The sequence below is a fragment of the Rhamphochromis sp. 'chilingali' genome (assembly GCF_963969265.1).
Source record: "Rhamphochromis sp. 'chilingali' genome assembly, chromosome: 10".
NCBI lineage: Eukaryota > Metazoa > Chordata > Actinopteri > Cichliformes > Cichlidae > Rhamphochromis > Rhamphochromis sp. 'chilingali'.
Genome location: NC_137937.1, coordinates 36,782,749 through 36,810,399, shown reverse-complemented (window position 1 = coordinate 36,810,399; position 27,651 = coordinate 36,782,749). Strand labels below are relative to the sequence as shown.

The window sequence follows — 27,651 nt, the reverse complement described above, 5'->3', positions numbered from 1 at the left end:
TTAAATAAACTGAGTGTTTCAGCTGATCTGAGGCTTTCTGGGAGTTTGTTCCAGATATAAGGAGCATAAAAGCTGAATGCAGCTTCTCCGTGTCTGGTTCTGACTCTGGGAACTGATAAAAGACCGGATCCAGATGACCTGAGGGATCTGGATGGTTCATACTGGGTCAGGAGGTCATTGATGTATTTTGGTCCTAAACCATTCAGAGCTTTATAGGCCAGCATCAGAACTTTAAAGTCTATCCTCTGACGGACAGGCAGCCAGTGTAAGGACCTCAGAGCTGGACTGATGTGGTCCACTTTTTTGGTCTTAGTGAGGACTCGAGCAGCAGAGTTCTGAATGAGCTGTAGTTGTCTGACTGATTTTTTAGGTAGACCTGTAAAGATGCTGTTACAGTAATCAAGCCTACTAAAGATGAATGCATGGACTAGTTTTTCCAGGTCCTGTTGAGACATCAGATCTTTTATCCTTGATATATTCTTGAGGTGATAGTAAGCTGACTTTGTTATTGTCTTAATGTGTTTTTCTAAGTTTAGGTCTGCATCCATCACTACACCCAAATTTCTCGCCTGGTTTGTGGTTTTTAGATGTATAGATTGAAGTTCTCTGGTAAATGTAAGTAGCTAATTTGAATTTCTGTTTAATTCAATCTGATTTAATGTCTCTGTGTACACAGCACTGATTTATTCACAGCTGACTGCAGTATTGTCACACACAGACTGCATGTAATTGTCAACCTGACCCCGTTCAATTGTAAACAGACTTATCGCACACGACCATAATCGTTGTGCTCGTGCCGTGGTCTCTCTTTTATGTGGTAAATTGTGAAAGCTGTTTTAACCATTTCTTTGTTGATAGCTTCATCTGAATAGAAACTATAGCATAGCAAACTGTTTAACAAATACAGTCAGTGTCCCCACGACATGTTTGATGTCCTTTACCTCATGAAGGCACATGTACTGCACGTGGTAGGGCGCCACCTTCTCCTCTCCCTCAATCTCCACGCTGATCTGAAGACGGATGGCACCAGACACCGCCGACTTGTCTGTCCTCTTTTCTGTAAGTAGAGAAAAACACAGACACAATTACTCTGAAGTGAAACATCACTCAGAGTTGAATTTGAGATGCTCTTTAGGTCTTAGATGACAAACAAACACTCTGAGACATTTATTCCCATAATCCTCTGAGTTCTGAGTGACTACATACCCAGGGTATACCACACGTCCATCTCTCCACTGAGCGTTCGGACCTCAATGATGCTCTGTCCCAGGAAGTCGTCCGACTCCCTCTTCAGACGCTGCTTCACTCGCGACTTGATGTCATCGTCCTCGTCCCAAACCCGCAGCTTGATCCGATCTGATGAGTTGTGGCACTCGCTGTGCAGACAGGGAACAGGTGGGTGGGCTGTTGTTTTGACACATGTGGCAGCACGCAGCTGAGGCATATGCAAGCCCAGAGCAAATAAACATATGTTTGAAATGATTTAAGAACCACATGCTTTATCACTCTGCAGCCAGCAGCTCCTGACTCATTAATTTGAAGGAAAAAAAATGTTTTCGTCTTGGCTATATTTATTAAAAAAAAAAAAAAATAGATGTCCTAACCCAAAGCTGAAATATAGCTTGAAGAAGTGCATGTGACGCAACTTTACATCGTGCATATTTTAAATCTCCAAACCTCTCCTCTTATGTGCTTTATCCGTACAGAGGAAAGTTTTAAACTTCTTAACTGCTCTAAAATTCATATAAATATACAAAGTGAGAGGGCTACCAATGTTGCACCAGACAATAAAAGCTAATAAGACGCATTAGTGCTAACTGACCCACACTGGTCTGCAGCTGTTCAAATATTCCTTACTTATTAATCAGATTATATAATAAAGTCAATGAAAACCAAAGGAGGACATACAAAATTCTATCAAACAGAACATCCACAACATTCAACCCACTGACAGGAGGCGTGCTTAACATGACTGCTGCCTTTAAAGTTGGATTTTCCTGGGAAACTTTGGTCTAGACATTGACGTGGGTGTTACTTTGAAACGTACCGCCCACCATTGCTGCGGCACAATCACACACCTCACATGTCAGGCCTCCCTCATGGAAACAATGTTAGACCACAATATAAAAACTTGATGAAAACCCAGGCATTAATCTGCCTGGATATATGATCCCAAGGCCACAACCCATTGGACCCAAAGGAACCACAGATACTGATACTACTGCTGTATATGCATTTTGCTATTTCTAAGTCCTGCACACCTTTACATCTGTTCCACTGGGCTCCGTGTACTTAAAAAAGATGCTGTGATCAGGAACAACACAGCAAAGATGATCACGAGGAATACTCTGTGCAAACCCACACAGTGTTGAAAAGACCTCTAACGAACCAAGTGAAATCATCTGTGTGGGTTTCCTATGGATGTGCGGGACCTTCAGGAAAACGATTACAAATCATCTTCTTGCACAGCGGGGTCACCGTGACAGAGGCACATAGCTTTCAGCTCCAACTACGTTTTAAACCTGGAGGAAAACAGCAACTTGCACTTACAAGCTGAACTTTTCCTCCCAGACTGGGTTCAGGTTGCCGTAGATTGTCTTTGTTCTCTTCTTGGTTTTACCCACTTGGATGGTCACATAAGGATCACTGGAACCTGTCCTGTCCTTGGCCTGGAGACCCTGGGCACTGACAACTGACACACACACACACACACACACACACACACACACACACACACACGCGCACACACACACACACACGCAGAGAAAATGACTATGAAAATTGCATAAGAACAACAAACACCTACTCCCTACCATCATCTTTCGGTTTCTCATTCACATACACATCGAAACACACAATATCACCCACACAGTTATGCAAAGCCTCGTAACACAATACTCGTGACTCACAGGCAGATGTTGGGTAACATTTTTTACTAAATATCTTAAATAACCGCGAGGTTTTGTGCAACAAGTGGTGAAAGTAGGCTTTAAAAAACCCTGAGGCTATGATGTGGTCCCACTGTTGCACCAGAGCGTAGTGAAGCCTGTAGTGTCAGCAGCACATGGCATGCAATCTTTTTTTATCTCCTTTTTGCACATTGCATTCTGTATGCTGCATCTGTACCTTACTCTCCTAAAACAACCAAGCAATAAATGAAAAGCCGCTTCTGTGACACCTGGCTCTGTTTGGCTTCTCTCCAGTCAGCTGGCACAAAACTTTTTTGATAGACGGATGATCTGAATTGTGTCTGGAGACATTTATCAACAACGGAAGGTCAACAGGTACCAAGGAGGGCCAACTTCATTTCTGCCATCTCTCACTGTCACTTTAATCCAGGTGAGAAGGCAAGCGGGATTTCTGCAGCACATACTAATGAAGGGAACTATTCATAGCTGCAGACTTTAACTAGAGCTGAAGCCTGAGGACAAATGAACTAAGCAACATGCACGCACATTTTCTAGGACCGGGAGGAAGGTTATTGACAGAAATTCGACATGCAGGGTGAGCTCAGGGTGAGTCTCATCATTCAGAACGTAGCAAATGATGCCGATTGCACAACCTGTGTGTGTCCGAGGCCATAAATAGCTGTTGCTTAACAGCAAACACTGACTGTAGTTAAAGAGTGTGACATGTTTTTTGTGTCTAATATTTGAAAAAAGCCAGTTCATGTATGAAATGTAAACAGGCGATCACATCCGTTTTTAATTTTAAAAATAGAAAAAAGAATAACACATTTATGCCATTTATGAATATCTACACTCAACCATTTTATTAGGTACACCTGTTAGAGTGCTTGTTAATGCAAATGTTCAAATAGAGCAATCACATGGCAGCAATTCCACTCATGCAGGCATGCAGACATAGTCAAGATGAGCTGCTGAAGTTCAAACTGAGCATCAGAATGAGTAAGAAAGGTGATTTAAGGGACTTGGATGGTTGTTAGTTGTGGACAGGCTGGTCTGAGTATTTCACAAACTGCTGATCTGCTGGGATTTTCCTGCACAGCCATCTCTACAGTTTACAGAGAATGGCCTGAAATACTAAAATCATCCCGCGAGCAGCAGTTCAGCAGAAGAAAACGCATTGTTGATGCCAGATTCACCAAAAAAGCTGGGAGGCTGAGTAAATTATAATTCAAAACAGAATGCAATCTTTGACAGTCGCATACCCATATTTTATTTATAATAGAACATAAAAAACAAATTAAATATTTGAGCTTAGAAAATGTACCATATTCAAGGGCAGCAACACGTCTCCAAAAAGTTGGGATGGAGCAACAAATGTCTGGAAAAGTAAATGGTGCTAAAAACGACAATCAGGTTAATTGGCGACAGGTCACTGACCTGTCTGTGTATAAAAAGAGAGGCAGAGTTTTTCAGAAGTAAGGATGGGCAGACGTTCACCACACTCCAAAGAATGATGTCTAAAAATTGTGGAACAAATTCAGAATGATGTAAATCCCATTATTAGTGCCTAATATCACTGAAAGAGTCTGAGAAACTTGAAAAATCTCTGTGCATAACGGGCAAAGCCTTTTAACTGCATTCACATGCATCGCTCCGTGGGCTCAGGAGGTTTTAGCTCAACATATGCTCCCAGCCAGATGACTTTCTCCTGCTTCTCTCCAGGGAAGGTTTTGTGTATTTCAGCAAGACAACAACAGCACGGCTTCACAGTAGAAGAGTCTGGGTGCTGAACATTTGCATCATCGCGAAACTAAAACTACAGCAAAGAAGACCCAGGACTGTGAAGCAGCAGGAATCTTCCATCAGACAAGAACGGGACAACATTGTTCTCCTGTTAGTCCAGCAGGTGGTCTCCTCAGTTCCCAGATGTTTGCACACAGTGGGAAACATGATGTCATCAAAATCAAAATTACCCAATTTCTTTAAATGGTCCGTTTTCTCACTTTAACATTTGTTTCCTGTTTTTTCCCAAATAAAATGTCGATTAACGAGATGTATGTTCGAATGTACGATTAATATGCTGTTATGAGCCATAACGTTCCAGTCATATATTTGCTGTCTGTTCATTTAGTGGCCACGTCTCTGTGCTAAAGAGCATTTTGAATATAAATTGGTTATTCCCTACTGGAATCGAGTGACTCTTCAAAGAGCTCTCTGTGAAGCATCTCCTGTCAGTCCAGAGGGGTTCGAGTTAAAAGCGCTTCGAGTTGTATTTCAGATGGATGACATGACTGACGTTTTAGACAGCTTGATCAATTTATAGACACATGCAGCCTTTTCTTTATCGTGTTTAAAAAGTTCACTTGTTTAAAGGGTTTTATCCCATTTACAACTACAGAGAAAAGCTTTTCTTGTGCTTACAAACAGCCACACTGATAGGAGGACTGTACAAAGAGATTATGCGTCCAAAGCTTCTGAACATGTACTTTTTAAAAAACTATTACTGTCATGGTCCTGGGTCGGTGACCCAGCGCTTTGAGTCTATTATTATTATTTTCTAGTTTATTCTGATTTTGTATTAGTTCTTTGGGTTTGGTTGTCGTGTTTATTATCCCTACCTCTGTGCTCTGTTCGGGTTCCCGAGTTTTGTGTTGTAAAACAGTCTGTGTGTTTCCTGTTTTACTTTGTAGGTCAGTCTCGTTATGCCCATCACTTCCAGCTGTGTCCCCTCCTGTGTGCCATTTCCTGGTTACCTGGTGTGTGTATTTATAGTATGTGTCGCGTCGTCTGTGTTTCTCTGTGAAGCTTCTGCATCATTTTGGTATGTCTCCGTGTCTCTCTGTTCCTCGCCTCGTGTCCTCGGTTTGTGTTAGTTTTCCCAGTTTAGGTTTATATTCAGTTCTGCCCTCACCTGGTTTTTCACTGTAAATAAATCTCCACCTGCATCTCCACTGCCATCTGCATCTTGGCTCCTCGTTCATTCCACCACACAACTGCTGCCCCAGCCGTGACAATGACTGCATATCAAGAATTGGTTGAGTATGTTTGTCAGACCTCGTTCAGCAGGAAAGTGAATGACAGCCATTAGGTTATGAATGATTTTCAGCAAAGCAGCAGCTCCACGCCCGTCCCTGTATCTCATCTTTAAATGAGCTCATCTCTGCTGATTGGGGAGACAAGGTGTGATGGCTGCTATGGAAACACTGCTGCCAATATATGGTGTGATATGTCTGGTTGCTTTGGTAACAGTGGCAGTCCTGATGATGTGCGGCGAAGAGAGGTGGGGATGTGAATCCGTTCAAATTAGTAACTCCTTCCTATAAACAGTCAAAGTTTCAGCACAGCTCAGTAGACGGTGTGAGGAAAGAAGATGCTTTATGAATATGGGTGGATATTTTTTTAGCAACTGTCGCGCTCCGGCTCAGCGACACTCTGCTTCACTTCTACACAGCTGCAGGTTTACACAGGTGTCGGCGACAACTGTGCCAGCTTTCCTAACACTCTCATCGGATTTGAATATGCATGAAAAAAACTGCTTTGCTTTTCCAACTTTCTAACACCCACAGTCACTCTTTGGGAAAGTGTCGGAAATTGTACACTGAGGCCTGGTTGACTAAAATTTAGGCCTCCTTAAAGGCACTGTGTGTTTTTTGCATTTACCAGAAGAATTTATTTACTAACGGACATTAATGACACCTTAGGGACTCAGCCAATCCCATGTGATCCCAGCCCATATCAGCTGACACCTTAGCTGAAACCCATTAGCCTGACTAAAGCTGCTGCTGCCTCTGCAAGACACTTTGCAACCCACCATCCAAACCAGTTTCATATTTGTCACTGATGCCTGTGGAGGTCTTGCTGGTGCTGTAACTACTGTATACTTTCCACATATAAGCGGAGATTATTTTGACTAATGTGGGGCCTAACTAAAATACACTAAACTAAATGTGGCTGAAGTCAGTGTTAACCCTTTAAGACCTACCATAGAACCAAGTCCGCCAGAGCTTATATTATATTTTTACATGCTGTGGAGCCATTTTTGGGAGCATTTCAAGTTGCTATACATCAATACAACCATTATAGCCCAAATTTTAATAATATGTCTGCATTAAGTGCATAGTAATTACATAAATTGCAAAAAAGTGCAATAAACTACAAAAAAATTTAAAATCGTTTTTGCTTTTTTAACATATATTTCTAGTTAGAGAAATTTAAGAGGTTTATCCCTCAAAACTGTAAATACAAAAAAGTTGCACAAAATAGTTTCCCACCAAAGGAAATTAATTTTAAGTGTCTTCATAGTTTTATTTTTGAAATACACCAATTTTCATATACTGCAGGAAAAACGAAAATAAATATTATAATGCAAATTTGCAAAATAACAGCATATGCATCAAAATAAACTATTTCCAGCAGTGCAATATGAGTCCTAAGCATCCCAGAGACGACACAGAAAGTCATAAAGTCAAAAATAACTTTTAAAAACACCAGTATAGGCTCATAAGGCCCTGATGGTAAAAAACTACATTTCCTCAAAAATGACGTCACTTCCGGTTTCGACATGGCGGACATGCAATGGTTCACGCTGATGGACATAGGAAGTGTTATGAACAGCTGATCGGATCTGCAAAGCGTGTTTCTGGAATATTATGTTTTTGTTGCTGCAAGTGCTTTTTATGCAGCTTTTGCAAAGCTATATGTGGAAGGAAACTGTGACCGAGGACAAGCTGATGGCATAAGATGTAAGTACAACTCCTCCGGTTTCATATGCAGAAAAAAATATTGCGCTAGCTCACGTGATTGCAGTGCTACCGAGATTTAAAAATAGTTAGGCAAAATGGAGCGTTTCTGCTCCGACCGGCTTTAAAGGGTCAATAATAAAAGGGAACCTTTACATTTTACTAGAGTGAAAAGAATCTGGGAATTACTTTTCCTGGATGTCTGCAAGAAATTTGCTCCTAACAGGAGTCTGAAAATGTTGGGGAGAGTTTGTGCAAATGTGTTTTTATCTTTCAATAGCTGAAAGTGAGACAAAAGCAGAGGCAGATTAAGGATGCCTTGTAGTGAAATGCGGCATTTGGACTCCAGTTTAAAACTACCGTAAACATTTCAATGGTCTCTGTAGAGAAAACAGGCAACTGTTTAGGTCTTTAACTTCAAATAAGAAGTAACAAGTAAATACCATTGATGGTGATCTTGGCTGACCACTTGGAAGTGCCATCCAGCACACTCTGTTTAATGTTCTTCATGTTCTGGGTGTGGACCATCTTGGAGACGTTGAACACTTTACGGATCTCCTCAAAGATCTCTGGCTTGTTCCTCTCGCGGATTTTCATCCGGTCTTTCATGGCCATGATGATGTGCTGCGTCCGGTCCTCTGCCCCGGTCTTGGAGCTCTTCTCGGCCGCTCCTGAAGGCGATGCAGCGAGTTCACAGGAAGCAATAATAAATATGACAATTCAGCTGTCAGGTAGTTTAATAACTTTACTTACTTTGCAGGCAGTCAGCGTTTAGCAGCTCTTGGCATTTCTCATGCACTTTGACCCCACACTCTGCACAGCGCATTCCCTGCCGGGCGATGCCCCACAGCAGACCCTCGCACTCGTAGCAGTAAGTGGGTGTGGTGGCGGTCCACACTTCAAAATTGTGCGGCGTGGTGCAGGAGATGGGGTAGATGAGAGCCTGCAGGGTCTTCTTGTATACGTGGTTTTTCTGTTGGAGGAAAAAAGAGAGAGAGAGGAAGCGATAAAGAGAACGTGCGTCTGAAAGAAGCATAAAAGCGAGGAGTAGGACTGGTTTTTTAAAACATTTCCCAAAGAAAGTAAACGGAGGGAGCAGACAACACTTTGAGACTGATATGGAGCAAAAAGGCGAGGATGCATAACAAGGCAAGACAGAGGACGATGAGGTCAGTGACAGAAATGCACAAAAGACTATTCGCAATTAGTAATACATAATTATATAAAAGTATATATTAGCTAGTTGTGTTCACTGTAGTCTGATTTAAGTAAGGTCTGCAGAAGTAATTCAGGAAAGCTGTCAAAATTAACCACAGCGTAATTTTAAGGAAGTATCATTTAAAATTACAGCGAGCTTTGATTATGTACAGCAATTAATTTGATTGAAATTCTACGACTTTTCTCTGACGAACTAAATTCTGATGTTGTAGGAGGAGTGTGGGAGGAGGTGAACAATCTATACAAGACCAGAGGACACCTTGACAAGAAGCCCAGTTTGATTTGGTGAATTTTGTATCGAGGGCAAGTGAGTCATTATTATTGTTAATGCTCTCTTTATTCTTTTCTTTATAATTACCATCGTAGAGATGCTGGTGTAGTGGAGTTACTAATAGAAATGACTGTTTTGTATCAATACTTTCACTTTTATTGATCTGACCTTTTGATTTCACTTTGTGCTTTTCTGTGATTTTATCACCTCTGATTTCCATTTGTCTGCGACTGTTTTTGCCACAGGATGAACCTTTAGGCTTTCTGAATTGGTGAGAAACAAACTTGGAATCGGAATCCAACAAAATAAAGAGTCTGCAACACAATTCATGAAGGTTTATATATTATAGGAAAAAAGGTGAGAGGCCATCAATACGGTTCAGTCCACCAACACAACCTATGGCCTTAAAACTAAAGTCACTCAGTTATAAGGCGAGCCGGTATTTATTGCATGGTCTATTTTTAGCATTGCACTTGAGCTGCACAAGTCTTCTACACTGTAGGACTCTAGTAAACTGCGTTTCATCCAAATAAGAGGCTCTTAATTTTTCATGTGTAATTATACTCTGAAAAGAAAATCCCAACCTTTGAAACTCCTCCTGTCCTCTGCTGTATCATTTTCTGCCAAATCCAGTGACCTACTTTATGCACTTTAATTATTAATGCTTCTTCTGATATATAATGTAATCACCATCATGACTTGGCACAGGCGAGGCGTGGAAAAGAATTGCAGAATGAACTATAATAAACAAACATGAAGTCTGCCCCTGCCTCCATTAAAACATGAAGCTGTCTGAAGTTGACTGAGCAAAATCCAGAGCCTACAGTATATTGGATCTCCAACAAACAGATTAACAATATGGCTGCAGGATAATGACAGCAGGAAAACAGTTGGAGGGAAAAAAGTGTGAGAAAGTGTGTGTGACTGTTTGTAAAAATAAGTTGAGGTCTGCGTGAGTCCCCATTAGCTGGCATCGAGGTGACAAGTCTCCCTGTAGGTAACTCACACCTTTATTGTGTGTGTGTGTGTGTGTGTGTGTGTGTGTGTGTGTGTGTGTGTGTGTGTGTGTGTGTGTGTTGATCTGTATGGCATATGCACTTGGCCACTCACAAGCTCTTCGTCTTTCAGGGAGGTCCGTGTGGCCAGTGTGTGGGCGAGTCCAGCTTTCCTGGACTGTAGCATAGACTAGAAATGAGAGAGAAAACAGAAATCAGGACTTCACAGCCACAGAGAAACACGCAAACAAACACGTTTACAAGACAAAGACAAAGAAAACTTTCAGCTTTAAAATTCAGGAAATCAATAGTTTGTGTGATGTTGGGCTTTTCTTTGAAAGCAGTGAAAGCTCAGCATCACAAGAACGACACACGCTTTTGTTCTCCTTTTGTCTTTGAGGCACACTGTCTGAAACACACTACTCTCACGTATTGTCTCCTTGAGGACGAACCCTCACGCACGCTCGCACTGCTACAGTTGTGAGGCTCTTTGTAATGAACGATTAGCAGGAATCTTTCAAATTTGCTCGGCAGGTTTGTCGAGGCTGAAGGCAGAGTTTTCAGTGGCACAAAGGTGGTTATGTTTTACCTTCTGAGATGAGCAGATAATATTCACTACGAATATCACGTATGTCATATATGAGGCTGTTAAGTCATAGGTTAGGTTAATTCAGGGGGGCATGGAGTAACTGCCCACAGATTTACATTTTATGATTAAGTGTTTATGGAGGTGCTGAAAACCATTAAGTGTACAAAAAAGATATAAAAATAACAAATGCAGATAGGATCATGTGAGCTGTTGCTCTGCCGGTATCATCACCACACAGTGATGCTCCTTCACAATACAGCGAATCTGCGAAACATTGTTAGATAATTGTCGACACTGCAAGATCTTACTATGAACCCTGAAATGATACAACTATACGTATTTATTCACTGTATTTATGTTCATTACTATTGGCTTACCTTGCTTTTTTACTTTTTTTTTGTATTTCTTGGTCACCACAATTTGCTTATCTTCACTAACCTGACCTTTTGGTAAGTTTTGGTTAAAAAAAACAAAAACAAAAACACACAAGAACAAGTTTTGCAGTTGGTCTTCAGGTTTTTGTTCCACATCTGGAATTTCAGCAAATTGAGCAAAAATATAAAAAATAAGATCAAGTTTAAATTTTAGGCCTCTGTTGTGCGGCTGTAAGAAATAAAAAGAAGCACTAAAGATGCTCTGAGAGAAACATCATATATTAACTTCTCTCGTGTCTCAGTTGGAAATGTTATCGTTATCCTTCACATCTCTCTATGACCTGTTCTTGGCTGGAGTAGGCGGCACTCGATTATTCAAATCATGTGTCAAACGCGGAGCCTTAAGCTGAAAGCTTTGTACAAGAAAACGAAGCTAATATCATTACTGGATTTTGATGAGTCTGCTAACACAAAGGAAGCCCGGTTATGTTGAGCTTGCTTTGTGCTCCGCCCCTCTCTGCATCATTTTCACTCTCAGCATTTCAACATTTATTGAAGTTGTTCTCCTTGCTTCCAGTCTTTGTGCTAAGCTAAGTTAATTTTCTGCTTCTTGTTGGTTTACATTTAATGTGAAACTATAAGAAAGTTATTGACTAAAAAGGAAGTAAATAAAGAGAACACAGGTTAGAAACCACTAAAGCTGAAAAGTGTTTCCATTTCTCATTTGTGTGACGCACCTGAGAATATTCTTCAAATACATGCACAGATTTCTTAATCCTACAGTGACTCCTCTCACAGCAGCTTGCTGTCAGTTATCATCATGTTAAACTGATCAAAGTCATTTATTCGCAGAATGAGTCATTACGAAACTCTTCACTTGAAGAAGCAGTATTTTGATTGAGTGCAATGAAGAGTTTTCTGATTGTTAGTTGCCTGTATTTAGTTTAGCTTCCTTCATTGGAAATTAGTGAGAGGGAAATCAGATCACAGTTACTGAGAGATACTTATTACTCTCTTTTTGTGACATCAAGGGCTAAAATTAATTAATTTACAATGTCAAAAATGGCCCATTATATGGAGTGAGGGTTTTTTGGAGTATAGATTGTATATATACACATTCAAGGTCTTAAACATCTATATCAATAAACCAAACTTTCACTGGTTCTGTCTAACCTAACAAAGGTAATTACGTATCGTAGCTTTAATATTAGCCTGGCATTGGATCACACTGAGCCCTGAATTCGTGCTCATATGAGTGGAATGAGCTGTTTCACATACGTGTCACATTCACTGAAACCAGGAGAACCATCAGTATGATCAGTTTATAATCATGCATGTGAGATAGATATAAGACCTTTTGCTTAGTCACGGTTTTTCTGATGATTAATCACATGCCAGTGCCACAACCTCCTGTTATTTTTCAACTAGTTTGTTGTGTTCGTGTGAACTTATCAGTGAAGTGAGGTTATCGAATTCTCTGAACAGTCATTGCGAGCCCTCTTAAAACACCATCGTCTTTCCTGTTAGAGCTAACTGTTCAATAATTTGCTGTAATGGTCAGTTCTCTGACATAAGCCTCTCTGGCTGAAGTGCATCAGCCTGAAAGGTATTACCAAGCATGCTTAAAGAATTAAACCCTCTCCAGCCGTGACTCACTGGAAAATTTCTTTTTTCTTTCTAAATGCTCAGCTTCTCCTAATCCATTCTGACAGCTAAGCTCATAGAAGTGGATACGATACCACTGGACAGGTAGACAGCCCAAGGTGAAATATCTTTAAAGTGCCAAAAAGAGGTCAGTCGATGCTGGAAAACATAAAAACATGTCCGTGGTCCAGTAGCACAGACTGGAAGCTCCTGTCTGTGAGCAGGGAAGGTTAAAAGAGTATCTAGAATTTATATCTTCATATCTTTTGTAGAAGGATGTCCTAGCAACAGGATGCAACGCAATTATTTTATTCTATGCCAGGGGTGGGCAACTCCAGGCCTCGAGGGCCGGTGTCCTGCAGGTTTTAAATATGTCCTTGATGCATCACAGCTGATTTAAATGGCTAAATTACCTGATCAACATGTCCTGAAGTTCTCCAGGTAATGAACTATTCATTTGATTCAGGTGTGTTGACCCAGGGTGAGATCTAAAACCTGCAGGACACCGGCCCTCGAGGCCTGGAGTTGCCCACCCCTGTCCTAAGCAAACCTAGCCCTAATCTAAATGGAAAGAGATCCATAACTTTAATTTCAATAACACCAGGGTTTAAAAAACAGGACTGGCCATCAAATGTTATTAAAAAAACAAAACACTTTAAAGGTTTTATGAATTTTTAAAGTTATATTTGTCATGGTGAGTGCTGTGTGGCAGGCAGGATGAAGGGCCCAATTGCAGGACTCGGAAACAGAAAGTTAAACTTAGGGCGTAGCTAACGCTACATAAAAATTAACTTAACAAAAGCTAACTATAATGTCAAACACAAAAACTAGAAACTAAACTGTACACTGGAGACTAAACTGGGAAACACGAGCTAGGGAATTCTCGGAACACGAAGGGAGCAAACACAGCACGGAGTGAGTGTAGCTTAACAACGCCACAACGACCAGGAGAAGACTGAGGACTAAAACACACATCGGAGAACTCAGAGAACGGGAAACAGGAGGGAAACACAACTGCAACTAATTAGGCAGGACGTGACAAGAGAAGGAAAAGTAAACATGCTAACAAAGCACACGAGACTATCAAAGTAAAAGCGGAAATACGGCACGCCGCAGCTCAGTCCACATAACATCACAATCAGCCAGAACCAGAAGTCCACTACATCTAGTCAATACGCATCCCACTGTATCTATGTGTGCCTGTTTCCTGGTTTGGCTGCATTACTCTTTGGCTGGACACCATGTTGCTCCTAAAAAGCTCTCTGCTGTAAGTGTGCTTTGCATTGTAAAAATAGCAGCAATTTTGTAATTATCTTATTTCTATTTATCTGAAACTTTTACTCTTTACAGGTAACATCACAAACCACTGTCTGTTCATATTTTTACTCTTCTTTCCGAGTTTCTGCAGTTTCATCCTCAAACTACTTTAGCTCCATCTGAAAAGTTTCTTGTTCATCCGTGGGCATCATCTCCTGTCTGGGAAACTTACTCTTTATGATTGATGAATTGACAAAGCTTGATGAAGTTAGATGAGCTTGTTCAAGAATCTTTATATCCCTTCAAACCTGATCTGTCACATCAGCCATTGAAAGAGTGACCTTCACCCTGGAGCATCACTTTAAATCAAAGGAGACGAGTTTCTTTAATCAAACAAGTCTCAGGGACTGAATATTCACAGCTGCAGCCAATGGATCTACGTCTGAGCCTCTCCAAAGTACTCAGCTGAAGACTGAGGGGAGAAAGTCACTACTTACCTTAACATTTATTAGCGTTTTTGTAGAGTAGTGGATGTGTTATGTAAAAAAAATGGAGCGGTTTAATTGAAAACACAAATCCCCCTCAAAAAAAGGCCAATCTGAAAATATTCACACAAAGTTTTGTCAGCTTATTTTGAAATAAACGGATTTATATTTGACTCGTATGTGCTGCATGTGTGTGCACGCTCACACTGAATGTATGAAAACCCACAAAAGAAAAACTCGCACTGAGCAGATCAAAATGCTTCGCTACAAAGCAGAGTTTGAAACAAAGCGCCTCAAACAAATAATAAAGTACAGCAGCTGAAATCTCTGGTCTTTTACTCACCATAGCCTGAGGGCCGACAAAGGCAGGGAGACATGTGCAAAGAAAGAAAACAAGAAGAAAGAAAAGGTTAGAGACAAAACAAACAGGTTCCCGTCTTAGAGGACCAGCAGCTTTTACCCTGAAACCAACAATTCACTGCTTGCAAACAAACTACTACCCAGCGATCGCTGCTGTACAGTGCTATTTCAAGCATGTACCTGCAAATTATCAATCTTTAAGAATCAAATCAGGTGATTGTAGTACGTACAACTCTTGCATCAGTTTTTTTTAATTGCCACTTTAGAACCTGAAGGCCTTTAATAGGTCATTACAGCTGAAATCCATAAGTAAAGTTATGGCAAAACATCTCGTGCACCACAGTCACAAAGAGAAACAAAAACTATGCACTAGACAAAACAACACATTGGAAAATCCCCGTAATACATATTTGTGCAATGGGTACATGAAAAAAAACAAGCAAATGAGAGCAACGGTTGCTTTGGTGACCATCGTCAGGCCAACAGTGTGTACTCCACCAAAGCTCAGCATTGAAGCTCATGAATCTGAAAGGGGGACTATTATGCTTTTATTTATTTTCTGACTTGTATGTATTGGTACTGCACAGGTTAGTAAACCCTGTGAACCAAAAGCTGAACCTTCAGACTTCTGTGAACGGATTCAGCTTTTTTTACCTTACACGATAACTTTGAGACGCACTTTTGGCTGTGAGCACAGAAGCCCCACCCTTCCTTTGCTGATCCTCTGCTGCTCAAACCTTTAGTTTATGGTAGCAGCCAATAAGAAGAAAGTTAGCTTAAAAGGGGAGGAGCTTAAACAGGAAATGAACATACTAAGTCCCCTATGATCTATACTGCCTTAGCTTTATTTCGGATATTTATCAGCAGTTTCTTTAACCCAAACGTTTCAACTGAGTGATAAGGAATGGAAGCTGCAGATATTCATTTATTTCACACTGCTGTTTTGGTGCATACGGTAAAAATACTGTTAACTAACCAATAATAAAACCTCCCGTTCTTAAAATTCATAGACTTAATTGATATGTCGACACACCTTTTGCTTCAACAGTTTCAACTCTCCTGGGAAGGCATCTCTCAAGGATTAGGAGTGTTTATGGGAATTTTAGGCCAAACTCCCAGAAGCACATTTAAAGGTCAGACACTGATGTTGGATTAGAAGGCCTGGCTTGCAGTCAAAGGTGTTCTACTGGGCTTAGGTCAGGACTCCATGCAGACCAGTCAAGTTCTTCCACCCCACAATCTCTCATCCATGTCTTTATGGACCTTGCTTTGCGCACTGGTGCACAGTCATGTTGGAACAGGAAGGGTCCATCCCCAAACCGTTCCCAATATGTTGAGAGCATGAAATTGTCCAAAATGAAAGAGTTCCTTTCACTGGAACTAAAGGGTGGAAAACAGCCCCACACCATAATCCCCTCTCCACCAAACTTTACACTCGGCACAATGAGTTGCTGTGATCCCAGTCACTTTCACTTTGTCATAATAACCCAAACAGCTGACTGTGGAATATTTAACAGATTGGAAATTTCACTACACTGCTGGAATTCCCTGAGCTCCTGGGAGCGACTCACTCTTGCATGTCCAGCTGCTTTATCTTATACACCTGTGGCCGTGGAAGTGATTGCATCACCTGAATTCAATGATTTGGATGGGTCAGTGAAGACGTTTGAGAATATAGTTATATAGCTAGACCTTCACTTTGCCAATAATTAGAAATGCAAAATAATTTTAGATATAATCAAATATGAAACTCATGCTAGCTGGGAAAACTTAATTAAGCGAGTTGTTCATTATTCACAGCAGTGACACTTGACTCCATCATTGTAGTTAAATGATAAACCTGTTTTATTGCTCTCATGTGGGAGATTGTTTAGCTCGCTTAGTCACGATTGACTGACATTTTCAAACTGGTACATCTGCATATTCAAATACAAGTCAGTATGAAAGGTGGCTGTCTTTAATTTCAATTAGCTGATCAAGTTTAGGGTCAGAAAGGGTCAAAATTAAAATGTCACAAGGAAAATGATTGAGTGTTTGCTTACCAGCTCACTAACGAGGGGAATGGGCCTTCTCTTGCGGAGATCTGGCATGCTGTCAATGCCAAACGGTGTGTTCCCCCTGTACACAACAATCGAATGTGGAAATGTATTGATCGGTTTTTAAATAAGGAAAACAGTACAGCATACCTTCAGTTCACGGCCTTAGTCGTTTGCAGATTTTTCTTTAGAGCCTAACTACCCACAAAAACCACAAATATCCTCCGCAATTTTTTGGGAGGAATTTGTAGCTTGTGATGGCGAAATACCCCTGTGCTCAGAGGCGGAGACTTGTAAGTAGCCAATCTGAGGGCGTTCTATATCTCTGCTGATTGCATCTCCAGCATTCTCGTATCATAGCAGTCTTCTTAAAGCCCAAATTAAGGGTTTAAACTATAATAACAGGAATTTATATGCATTTTATGACCACACCCAAAATTCACAGTTTTTCACTATTCACGGGTGCTCTAGCAACGTGACACCTGCAAATTTCTAGGGTCGACTGTATCATACTAACTCGCTTGAACGAACACACACACACATCAGAAGACCTTTACTGACCCTGGCTTGGCCCACGGGTGCTTGCTGAGGTCACCATCTTGATCTCGGCTCTGAAAAAGAATGTCATAGGTCAGGCGTTCAGCTACTGGGTCTGGCTTTACTGGATTCATAACAGTGGTGCATGCACATGCACAAGCATGAGCTATAGAGGAAAGTGAAAAGGAAATAACAAGACAGAAGCACAGGGACTCAAATGTGTTGGTTGAGTTTCAGTACCGCATGCCAAACAGGACTCTGCGATCAACTGAATTGTCGTCATGCATATATGAGCCTCATTAATGTGGTTTCCCCTTGTACAGTAAACACAAATAACATGTGCTCCCAGAAAACACAAACCAAATATTTACCATGTTTTTGTTTTTTCTTCTAACAGGTATTAAAGGAAATACCACAGTGACTAACACGTTTCAATCTTTTATGTCCTAATCAGTGCGGGCATTATTGCATATACATAACTACATATAACTGAACATCTAAGTGATATAAATGCAAAAGGAAAATTAAATATAGACACAAGCATGATGGAAATGTATAAATACAACAGAAATATAATTATAGAAAGAACAGTTTCTTTAAAAATACTGCGTTTATAATTTTAATGGGGGAGAAACCACAAAATAAGTAACCTGATCTCCATCTTGACTTCCATCTGTAACACAGCACAGAAGAAAAAAGAAAAACAAATGGAAAACAGTCACAGACTAGTTTGTGAAATAACATGCCACACCCTGGATTACTCATTTTGTTGTTAATTCCTGAGTAATGCTAAAAGCGGCACAGTTGCTGAGCTATCAGATAGATGAGGTCTGAGGTCATAAATGTTTCATTAACATGTATAATTTATCATGAAAATGACTCCTAATATTTCGCTTCTCCTTCCTCTTTAATGTGAGGCTAGCTTTCCAAGGAGATAATTAATGTTTTCTAATTCAGCAAATGGCCACTGCCTTAGAGGAGTAAGGGACTCTTGAGTGGCAGGTGATACATTACTCTCAAGGGACAAGAAAAGTGTAGCGCCAGCAGAAAACATTTGGTACGGTAAATACCCAACGGAACCGTTTGGTACTGGGGCTTATTCATAACCTCTGGGTGAGGGTATTTAAAGAGGACACCGGTGGTTAAGCTTTCATCAACGAAAACGATGCACTGCAGCCAGGACAGATCAAAGAGTTTCAGTAACGGGAAGAGGCTTTGATGACAGGAAGCTGGGAAGGAAAAGTTTTCCTGTTTGTTCTTCTAGAAACACTTGTGTTGACAAAAAAGTTAAATGATGACTCAGTTACCATTTATAGACATCTGAATGAATTAAAATACCCATTCTCCTTTACTGAGAAGATGAAGTGTGTTCATATCGCTCTTCATTTGAAACATTTTAATGGTTCATCTACTCTAATCACAAAAAAAGCAAAAAAAAAAACCCCCCAAATTAAATTAATCAGATATTTTTATCCAGTCCTGACTCAAAGAGTTAAATTAACTGAATCAGTTTGATCAATTAAATTCTATGTTTTTGCTCAATTCTTCGTTAACACAACACATCTCAGAGTGGAATACAGCTTAATAAATCCAATATTCTCCGGTTAATGACCAGTATTGGCTGTTGAAACATTACCAGCATTGATACTGAAAAAGTTGTACAACCAAATAAAATTCATACAATAAAACAACAGATGAGCCCAACATTAAATGTCATGTAATGACTACCTTGCTCAAACTCATCCTGAGAGAAGGTGGACACACTGGCAAGGCTGCGCCTGGTCTCTCTCTTCTCACGAAGAATCTGCTGAAAGCTCCTCAGACACTTTAGCCTGCGCTCATCCATCTGGCTGATCTCTGTGGATAGCTCTGCTGCTTCTCCTTCTGATTTGTCCTCAGAAACTATAGGGGCGTCCATGCTAGTTTGTTGTGGTAGTGGGACATCAGTTTGCCCTTGCTCTTCCACGGCTGCAGGTTCGTCAGCCAAAACCGAGGCCGACAGTGAATCCGCAGTGGTACATTGCGAAAGCTGAGCTTCTTTAAGGCTCACATCTGCAAGAGTTTCTGCATGTTTTTCTGTAAGGCCATCAGGTTGAGGCAGTTTTGCAGCACTACTGCAAATCATGTCAGGGCAGACTGGGAGTTCCTCAGGACACGGTGGGACAATGTCAGAAAAAGGGTGTTGGTAAGTTTCTGTACACTCCAATGTAAGGCTGTTGATGGCTTCTTTAAGCATAGGCTCCACATAGAAAGTATCTAATGTATCTACAGTGCTGGTTATGCTTTCCCTAAAAGCAATATCATCACCACCAACCACATCACCTTTTTGGGTTATATCAGATGTTTGAACCAATTGTGTCTCATAGCAAAAAGGTTTTGAAGGCAACTGAGTTGTAGGCAGCTCTGAAGGCATTGATATTTCAAAGTCTGTTTCTTCTTCAGGATTCACAGCTCCAGGTGCTTCAAGTTTGCGCAACGCTCCCCGCAAGGCAGAGCTAAAATCAAGTACTGCTCTACCTATGCGTTTGACGTTGAAACCCCCAGCTTGGGGATCTGCATTGCCAGGGTGAGAGAATTGATTTCCTAAGCTTTGGTTACTGACGTCAGTCACGCAGGATGGCTCAGTCCACGTCATTGCTGTAGACTCGTCATATGCTAAATACGTTTCAACTTGACAAGTTGTTGTAAAGCTCAGATCAGCTGAATGCCTAAAGTCTGATTCCTCTGCTTCAGCATCATGCCCATCAACTGAGTGGTAACCAGAACTTTGCGGGTAGGACAAATCAGCAGCACATTCATATGCTACAGTGGAGTTTTCACTGGGATCTGCCGATCCATGAATCCCAGACTGGTTCTGAGGCCGCCTCCTTCGCGGCTGCCATTCCTCTCTGCTAGAACTGCTGGCAGGTGAGTTGTAATGCTTTCCAGAGTGTATAGAGAGATGTTCTGAGCTTGCATTAGAACACTGCCCAGATGTACCATATCCCGTCGCACCACTGTATTGTTCCCAGCTCCCAGCTCCTTCACAGCAAAGAGGGCTCACACCTTCATGCTCCCTTATGTAAGCTGTTTCCCTATGCCACACGGATTCCATAGGTCCACTGTGTGTTGGTACAGCATTAGTCCAATGTTCCTCCCCATCACGAGTCCTCTCTTGCTTTCTTCCATGACTAGATGATGGTCTTTCTATGTCTGATTCAGATTTGGAACTATGACCAGAAGACAAAGAGCTGGTGCTCAGGCAGTCTTGACCATCCTGCCTGTCAAGGTAGCCAAAGCTGAGTTTTCTTGCTATAGCGCCTACTGGGATATCAGAGCTATGCTCAGAGGTATCCTCTGGTTCCTCTGGTTCCTCTAGTTCCCGATGATCCACTGATTCAGCGATTGGGGAAACTGTTGAGTCTTCTGGCTGGGATAGCAGTAATTCTCTATGTATGCTATGGCGCTCATTGCATGCTTGAGGGAAACAATTTGACTCTGACTTTGGCACTGCACTACCTAAACTGCCATAAGCACTCGCAGGCCTCCTGCGGCAGGATGGACCATCTTTGCACCCTACCCCTGACCAAGTACCTGCATGGGCTCCAGGCTTGTTGCTAGAACGAATGCCCTCAATCTCCAACAGAACAGCATCTACACACGATGATACTTCCTCAACTGACCCTCGAACTGAGGTCAGGTAATCCCTGAGGTCGGAGATTTCCTCCTGGATCTTGTTGATCCCCCTCAGCTCTTTTAGAATGTGCTCGATGATGGCACTTGACTCCTCCTCTTTATCTTCATCCTCTTCTAGCAGTGTACCAGGGAGAGGTCTGTTAAAATTGTAGTCAACACAGTCACCAGTAGAATAAGGTCTCTTTGGCCGAATACGGGGTGAGGCAAAATTCCTTCCTGCTGTTGATACGAACTTCTTGCCATTCACGTCTGGACCAACCGGAGCATAGTGTAGGGGTGGCCGTAATTGCTCCGGAGCATCCCGAAGTCCTTCTTCGAAGGAGATTCGTTTAATATTTGCTGGTGATCTACATCTTTTATGCTGCAAAGTGCAGGGTATTCTTATACACCCCTCTCTGTTCAGTTCCACCTCTCCTACACATGGTGGCCCAGATGCTACACCATGCGTTTTAGTGTTTGAAACTGTGGGGGAATATGCTTCTGCCCTTGGGCTAACCTTTGGGTATATGCTCCTGCGCTCCTTTCTGCTCTCATGTGTTTCTCTCGCCTCGTCTTCCTCAATACCTGAATAATAGAGGTGGGAATCTGGGACATGGTGGTCTGCAGATCCTTGCAATAAACGATGTATTTTGCCCCGAATAACTAGTGCTACCCTTGGGTTTGGAGCCCTCTTCTTAGGTGGGTGAACTTTTGACTTTGCGCCTCCTTTAGGGGAAACACCTGCTCCATGTTGTCCATTGAAACGATTCTTGGAGAACATATTCTAAAGAGAGCAGTCTGTCCTTATCTAGTTCCCCACATTGTCAGTGGGAGATGTGTATATATGATGTATCATAGTTCATTAATAAAGCCTGTCAGAAGCTTATCCAGCCCAGCCACTCAAAGTCAGTGGCCCATGGCTAAAATGGGAAGACAAAAAATAAAATGTGTAAAGATTAAAAATACTCTGTCATCATTAGATAAGCAAAGATGTCACAAGTTAATCAACCTGTACTCTTTAAAAAAAGGCACATGCACACTAATTCATGCACAAAAAAAGCAATGCTCCCAACACATTTCCTCTCCTTGCTCTCCATGAGCCTTAAAACTTGTCCTCGCTGTACTGGAACGATGAGGTTAAATCAACCCTTCAGAAAACAATTGTTATGTCAGAACAGCCTGACCGGGTCAGATCAATCTGAAACACAAATTTCCAGCTCTGAACATCAGAAACTAATTACATTTGCTATTTATCAAACATTTATATGTTCAAATTAATACGATTAATTTGATTATTTATTTCGTAAATGTTACAAGAATATCTGAAAAATGAGAATGGCATGAACTTCAATTAGGAAAGATTATAACGTAGTGCTGTAAGTTCGAGCTCATTTAAAATCCTTCCAGCTTCAAGCACTTGCACCAAATATAATAACGAAATGGTTACTATTTAAAATTGCAAAGCTCCTGGAACAGACAGACCACGTTGTTGCAATGCAATGTATGATAACTGCTCTTTCCTAATCCACTGCATTCACTACAACTTGACATTACTCAGTGACTGACGACTAAAGGAGAATGTCAAAACACAGCTTGTGTCTTTCAAAGACGCACATTCAGCAGCAGACTGACATATGTTGTAAAATTAACAAAGCCTTCTGTTCAATATTCAGGTAACTCAAAAAGTACATTTCAAAATAATGGACAAAGTTGTTCGACCTCTGAGATTTCTACATGTTTAATCTTTTTTCAGTTGTTGGTGAGAAAATATTGAACAGAAGAGGACTGAACAGCATTGGGACTCTTTGGTTTGTGGCCAGATTTTGGCCTATCACCCTCAAACTACAGACTTAATCAGATTCACTGACTGTCCTACAGCGAGCACTTCACACTGATCGCAATTACAGCAAATGAAAGTGTCAACTGCAAAAATCACATATGAACCCAGTTCCACTACATCAACAAACACACTCACGTGGATATAAAAAGATGAGCCATTGTTTAAAAGCTTTCAAAATGGAAGCTTGTGCTTTTTTTTCCTTATAATTGATCAAATCCTAAATGCTGAAATCTAAAAATAAATATCATTATTCATGAAAACAGACCAAGCACATGATGGTTGTTGCTTTTACACGTGATGAATGTTACAGACAGGCTATATAGGATTACAGGGTAATTACTTGATATTTCAAAAAGGGGAAACTATAAGTCAGCCAGCTAACAGGAAAAATGAAGATTTATTTTAGAAGCTTTAACGCAATCTAAATGTTCTTTTGACCGTTTTAGAGATAATCCTTAATATCTTTTTATTGCAGAACCAACAATGAATTCTTATGAATAAACGTCTAGCAAGGACGAAAGAGCACATGAACACAAGTGCCCAATAAAAACATATTATTGTTTAGGCAGTATGAAAATTCCTATAATGACAGAGGAAGCATTAAAGCCTAATTAAAGGTCATTAGAGAAGGATAAATGAGGACAGACATGGAAAATTTCAGATTCAGTAAAAGTGCCTCTCTCACAGCAGAGACACCCTGTTTTCTGCAGCTTGATTTAGAAACTGACACAACTGACTGACACTCATTCTTAGGTTGGGCTTTGCTGAGCTTACAAAAAGCTGGGAATATTCTCAAATGAGCACCACACTAAAATAACAAAACCAAACAAAATGAGAAAGTCCAGTAAAAACCGGTCTTTTTTGCCATGGTTTAAATAAATATATAGATTGATGAACTTTTGCTGAGTATACCACATTATCATAAACAGTCAATTTGCTATTTTATTTAAACATTTAATCAATTAATCCCTCCACCTCTTAGAAAACAGTGACAACTATCCATCACAAATTGACGGGTCCTGTTTTGGTCTACCAACAATCCATACGGCTGGCAAACCAACTCTTACGCAAGTGAAAGAAAAGCACCAACAAACAGGATAACAAACTGCATGAACTACCTAGTTACTCCATTATACTATATAATTAGAACAATAAATATTAGCTACTCACAAACAGCTTTTTTGAAACTTGTACATGAATTATTCTTTGTTTTGATGTTTACTCCTCTGTAAACATTTTATTTACACGATGACAATGAGGAATAAAGTCAGTGACAACCTTTACTAAAACACTATGGCCATTTTCAGAGTGAAAATTCAAGCAAACAGATTTTATTAAACCAATGTGAAAACACCGAGCACTGCTTCAGGCATGATTATAAAAGCTAGACCCTGAGATTTGTCCTGGCTGTAGAAAATATCTGCTACCGCTGAGCTCAGACAAACCCAGAAGAATCAGAACAGAACAATTGTTTCCCCTTATTCCTGCATGTCACCGAGCTTAGGTCTACTAAAAGAAACATGGAACAAAGATGAAGGATTCCTAATGTCTTTTAAACATACGGAAGAAGCTCTAACAGCTATGCTATGCACACTCAGTTTTAAAAACGGGGAAGAATAGAGGAAAACACATAGCAACCAAAACATAAATCATTCCCCTGGCAGTGTTTCCTTAATCTGCTTTTTACAAAACACAGACAGAACCATCTTGTTATTTTGTAACATTTCTGTAACGTATCATAGTTTTTAAGGCCAAGCCTTACTTTGCTTGAAAAAAACAAACATGTAGTGTCGTGGGGACTTGAAGGATTGGCAAATATGTAATCCACAAGGAAATATTTGAGTCTGTGATTTGAAAAAAAAAATAAGAGAGAGAAAGAAGCTCCTACAACTCCAAATAAGACTTTTCAGTAAAAGGCACCTGTTCTTCAAGCTTAAAATGACAATGTTTGCACAACGAATTGGAGACGACAAAGAAAATGTTTTGTGCAACTCCAATTAAACGATTATACATTGTTTTCATGAACTCATTTTGTAACCTGGATCATTTTTGAATGAATTTCTGTAACAGTAACTTTTGTTGCCATTTGAATTTAATTCAAATGCCAAAAAAAGCATCTGATATGTGCTCTAACTAGCTTCTTCTCCTTGGCGACAGCAGCTGAGACTCACGAATATATCACTAAGAAGGCAGAAAAATAATATAAAGTTCAAATAATTAAACATTTCTATGGCAGAATCACTGTTTTCACGCTGGTTGTTTCTTTTCCCCCCCTGGAGCCTGGAGGAGAGCAGCTGGCTGATGGCAGGTTAGAAAGTCCCATCATCCCCATCCAGCCATACTGATTAGTGAGCTGCAGGGAGGATGGGAGGAAGCTCTGGGCATGTCAAGACTCCAAGTTTTGGTTTTCTTTGGGGTGACTCATTCATTCTCAAAGCCCTTATTATCAAAAGCTACCATTTGGATATAATTACAAAGATCCTTTATTTAATTTAGTTTATTTTCCTTGCGACATCTTCCTGCTCATCCTTACTTCTGTCTTTCTATTGGCTATGCTCCTCTTGCTTTTGCTCGGTGTCATTTCACATTGGACTCGACCCAAAGGAGAAACTCACGCTTGAGCCAAGGGGGAGATTTTCTGAGTGTCTGCTTCAGTGCCAGCAAATGACAAGGATTACTTTGGAGATTTACCTGTTCCTGTCTGCTGAATGATCCTGCAGCATCCATTCATGTCACAGCACAAGTGGAAGAATGAGATGTCAAATTCCAAAATATTTATTTTTACCTTGCTGCAATGACCACTTAAAAATATTAAATATATTTAAATATAGTATAAATACTTGTATTAGCAATTTACAACAAAACTAATCTATTATTATTCCTTTAATGACAGGCAGAAACAGCACCTCATAATGGTAAATGCATTATGACATCTCAGACTTGCCAATATCTAGTGTGTTTCTGCTCCAGAGTAGAATCTTGTTACCTTGCTGTCACTTCCAAGTGCATTTCAGTTTTATGATTTGATGCATTTGGGAGTAAAACTGGGGTAATATAAAAACTGAAAAAAGAGGAACAAAGTTTGGAGCAAGTTGTGATTTGGCTTCCAAGAGAATTGGCCTTCTTCCTTAAATCTTTTAGGACTGTAGCGTGTCCACAGGCCGTGGTCAGCGCAGCCATCTAAGGACAGCATAGAGGTTTGGTAACAGCTACCGATGAAGGGTTCTGGGTTTCCATGTTGGATTTAGTGGGTCAATGTCTACAGACAAAAGGGAATTTGCAAACAAAAGTTGTGAACATACTGTAAGCACAAGCTTAATTGGACAAAGATTTAGTTACATAGTTGCTTCTTAACTAAAGTATGATTTAACAATTCTAAGCTATTCACCCATCTTACCAACAAAATAGGCCATGTGTCCTTTCTGATGCCACAGCCTAAAGTTTATTAGTAAAAGGGAGGCCTATTAGAGCTGCTGGAATCAAAATGGAAAGATTTGACATACATTGCATCTCTGCTGGCTTCCAAATAATTGGACGCCAGTGTAGCGATGCAAAGACAGGTGAAAGCTGGTGACTTTGGAGATATTTATTGCGCCAGTAAACAGAGTATTACAGGAGTCACAATCTGAAGTAATGAGTACAAGAGTGATACCTCACCGAGTCAGGGAACCAAACTAAAGAAAAAATGTCTTATAATTAGAGAAGCTACATTTAGCTACTTGTAGGAGATGTGAGCAATCACAAGCACACAAAGTCATTTTCTGACTAACGTGTTTTTATTGCAAATATATCAGCACAAAAAGTTTACTTTATCAGCCCTTTTTAAAAAAAAAAAATCCTTGAAAAAAATGCAACCTGCCTTGCTAAATGGTGGGAAATATGTGCGATATATTAAAGGCCTCGATTACCAGCAATGAACTTATGCTAAGCAAACCATGATTAACAAGCAAGGGGAAAAATGCAAAAGATACTTGTCTTTTGGACTAAGGGGTGCTCTCAGCCCAGGTGCATCATCTGTAAGGAGAGGTTTGGTAATGCTAATATGGTGCCACAAACTAAAGGACTTGGAAAGCAACTTTCCCTTATGATGACAACTTGGCCTCCTCAGGAGCCCTGGATCCAAACCAGAGGCTGCAGGAACATTAGTTGGATTGTCTGAAAGTAGCTGACAAGACGATGTGCGAGTGGAGTGGTGACACTCTTGCATAAATGATTTCAAGTGTCTGTGAGTAGATGCTGTAAAAGCTGTCAGAAGTCCAAAGAAAAGAAGAACTGATATCAGCTATGTTGCAAAAATGTGAATACAGATGTGCGTTGTGGATCTGGATTTGAGTTTGGCTTATCCTCAGCCTAAACATCTAGAAAACCACTGATTTATTCCATATTACTGAACACTAAAATACATTGGCTGCACTTTGACAATGACAGTGTCAAGTGGATTGCTTTTTTTCACTTCATCTTATCTGCATCGACACATAACAGCCAGCTAGGCTTTTGAGCAGACAGATGTTGAATGGTGAATTTATAAACTTGAACGATTGTCCCTGTGATTGTTCTGCCAGGAGTCTGATTGAGCTCATCTGTTTAGACAAAGCCTTTTGGTAATGGCTTTCTCCTCGGCTGGTCCAAAGGCCTGGTAAAAGCTCCACAGCATGCTTCCTATTCAGAGGCTGTAAACTTATTGATCAGCATTTTAAACTCTCCTCCGTAACCAGGCAAACAAAACCTGCCTTCTGCCAATAT

The 27,651-nt window shown here is 40.6% G+C and overlaps 1 protein-coding gene across 1 annotated transcript in view; it reads right to left on the bottom strand.

Annotated features, from left to right (window-relative positions):
• Nucleotides 1–27,651, bottom strand: part of unc13ba (unc-13 homolog Ba (C. elegans)) — a 194,544-nt gene that overhangs the window by 54,077 nt on the left and 112,816 nt on the right. The window contains exons 12-19 of the mRNA XM_080894442.1: nt 17,439–17,488; nt 16,884–16,959; nt 10,248–10,322; nt 8,402–8,621; nt 8,092–8,319; nt 2,551–2,692; nt 1,207–1,376; nt 942–1,057 (exon numbers count right to left, since the gene is read on the bottom strand). Of these exons, the coding sequence (XP_080750568.1) occupies nt 942–1,057; nt 1,207–1,376; nt 2,551–2,692; nt 8,092–8,319; nt 8,402–8,621; nt 10,248–10,322; nt 16,884–16,959; nt 17,439–17,488 (1,077 nt within the window). The remainder of the gene's footprint in view (nt 1–941; nt 1,058–1,206; nt 1,377–2,550; nt 2,693–8,091; nt 8,320–8,401; nt 8,622–10,247; nt 10,323–16,883; nt 16,960–17,438; nt 17,489–27,651) is intronic.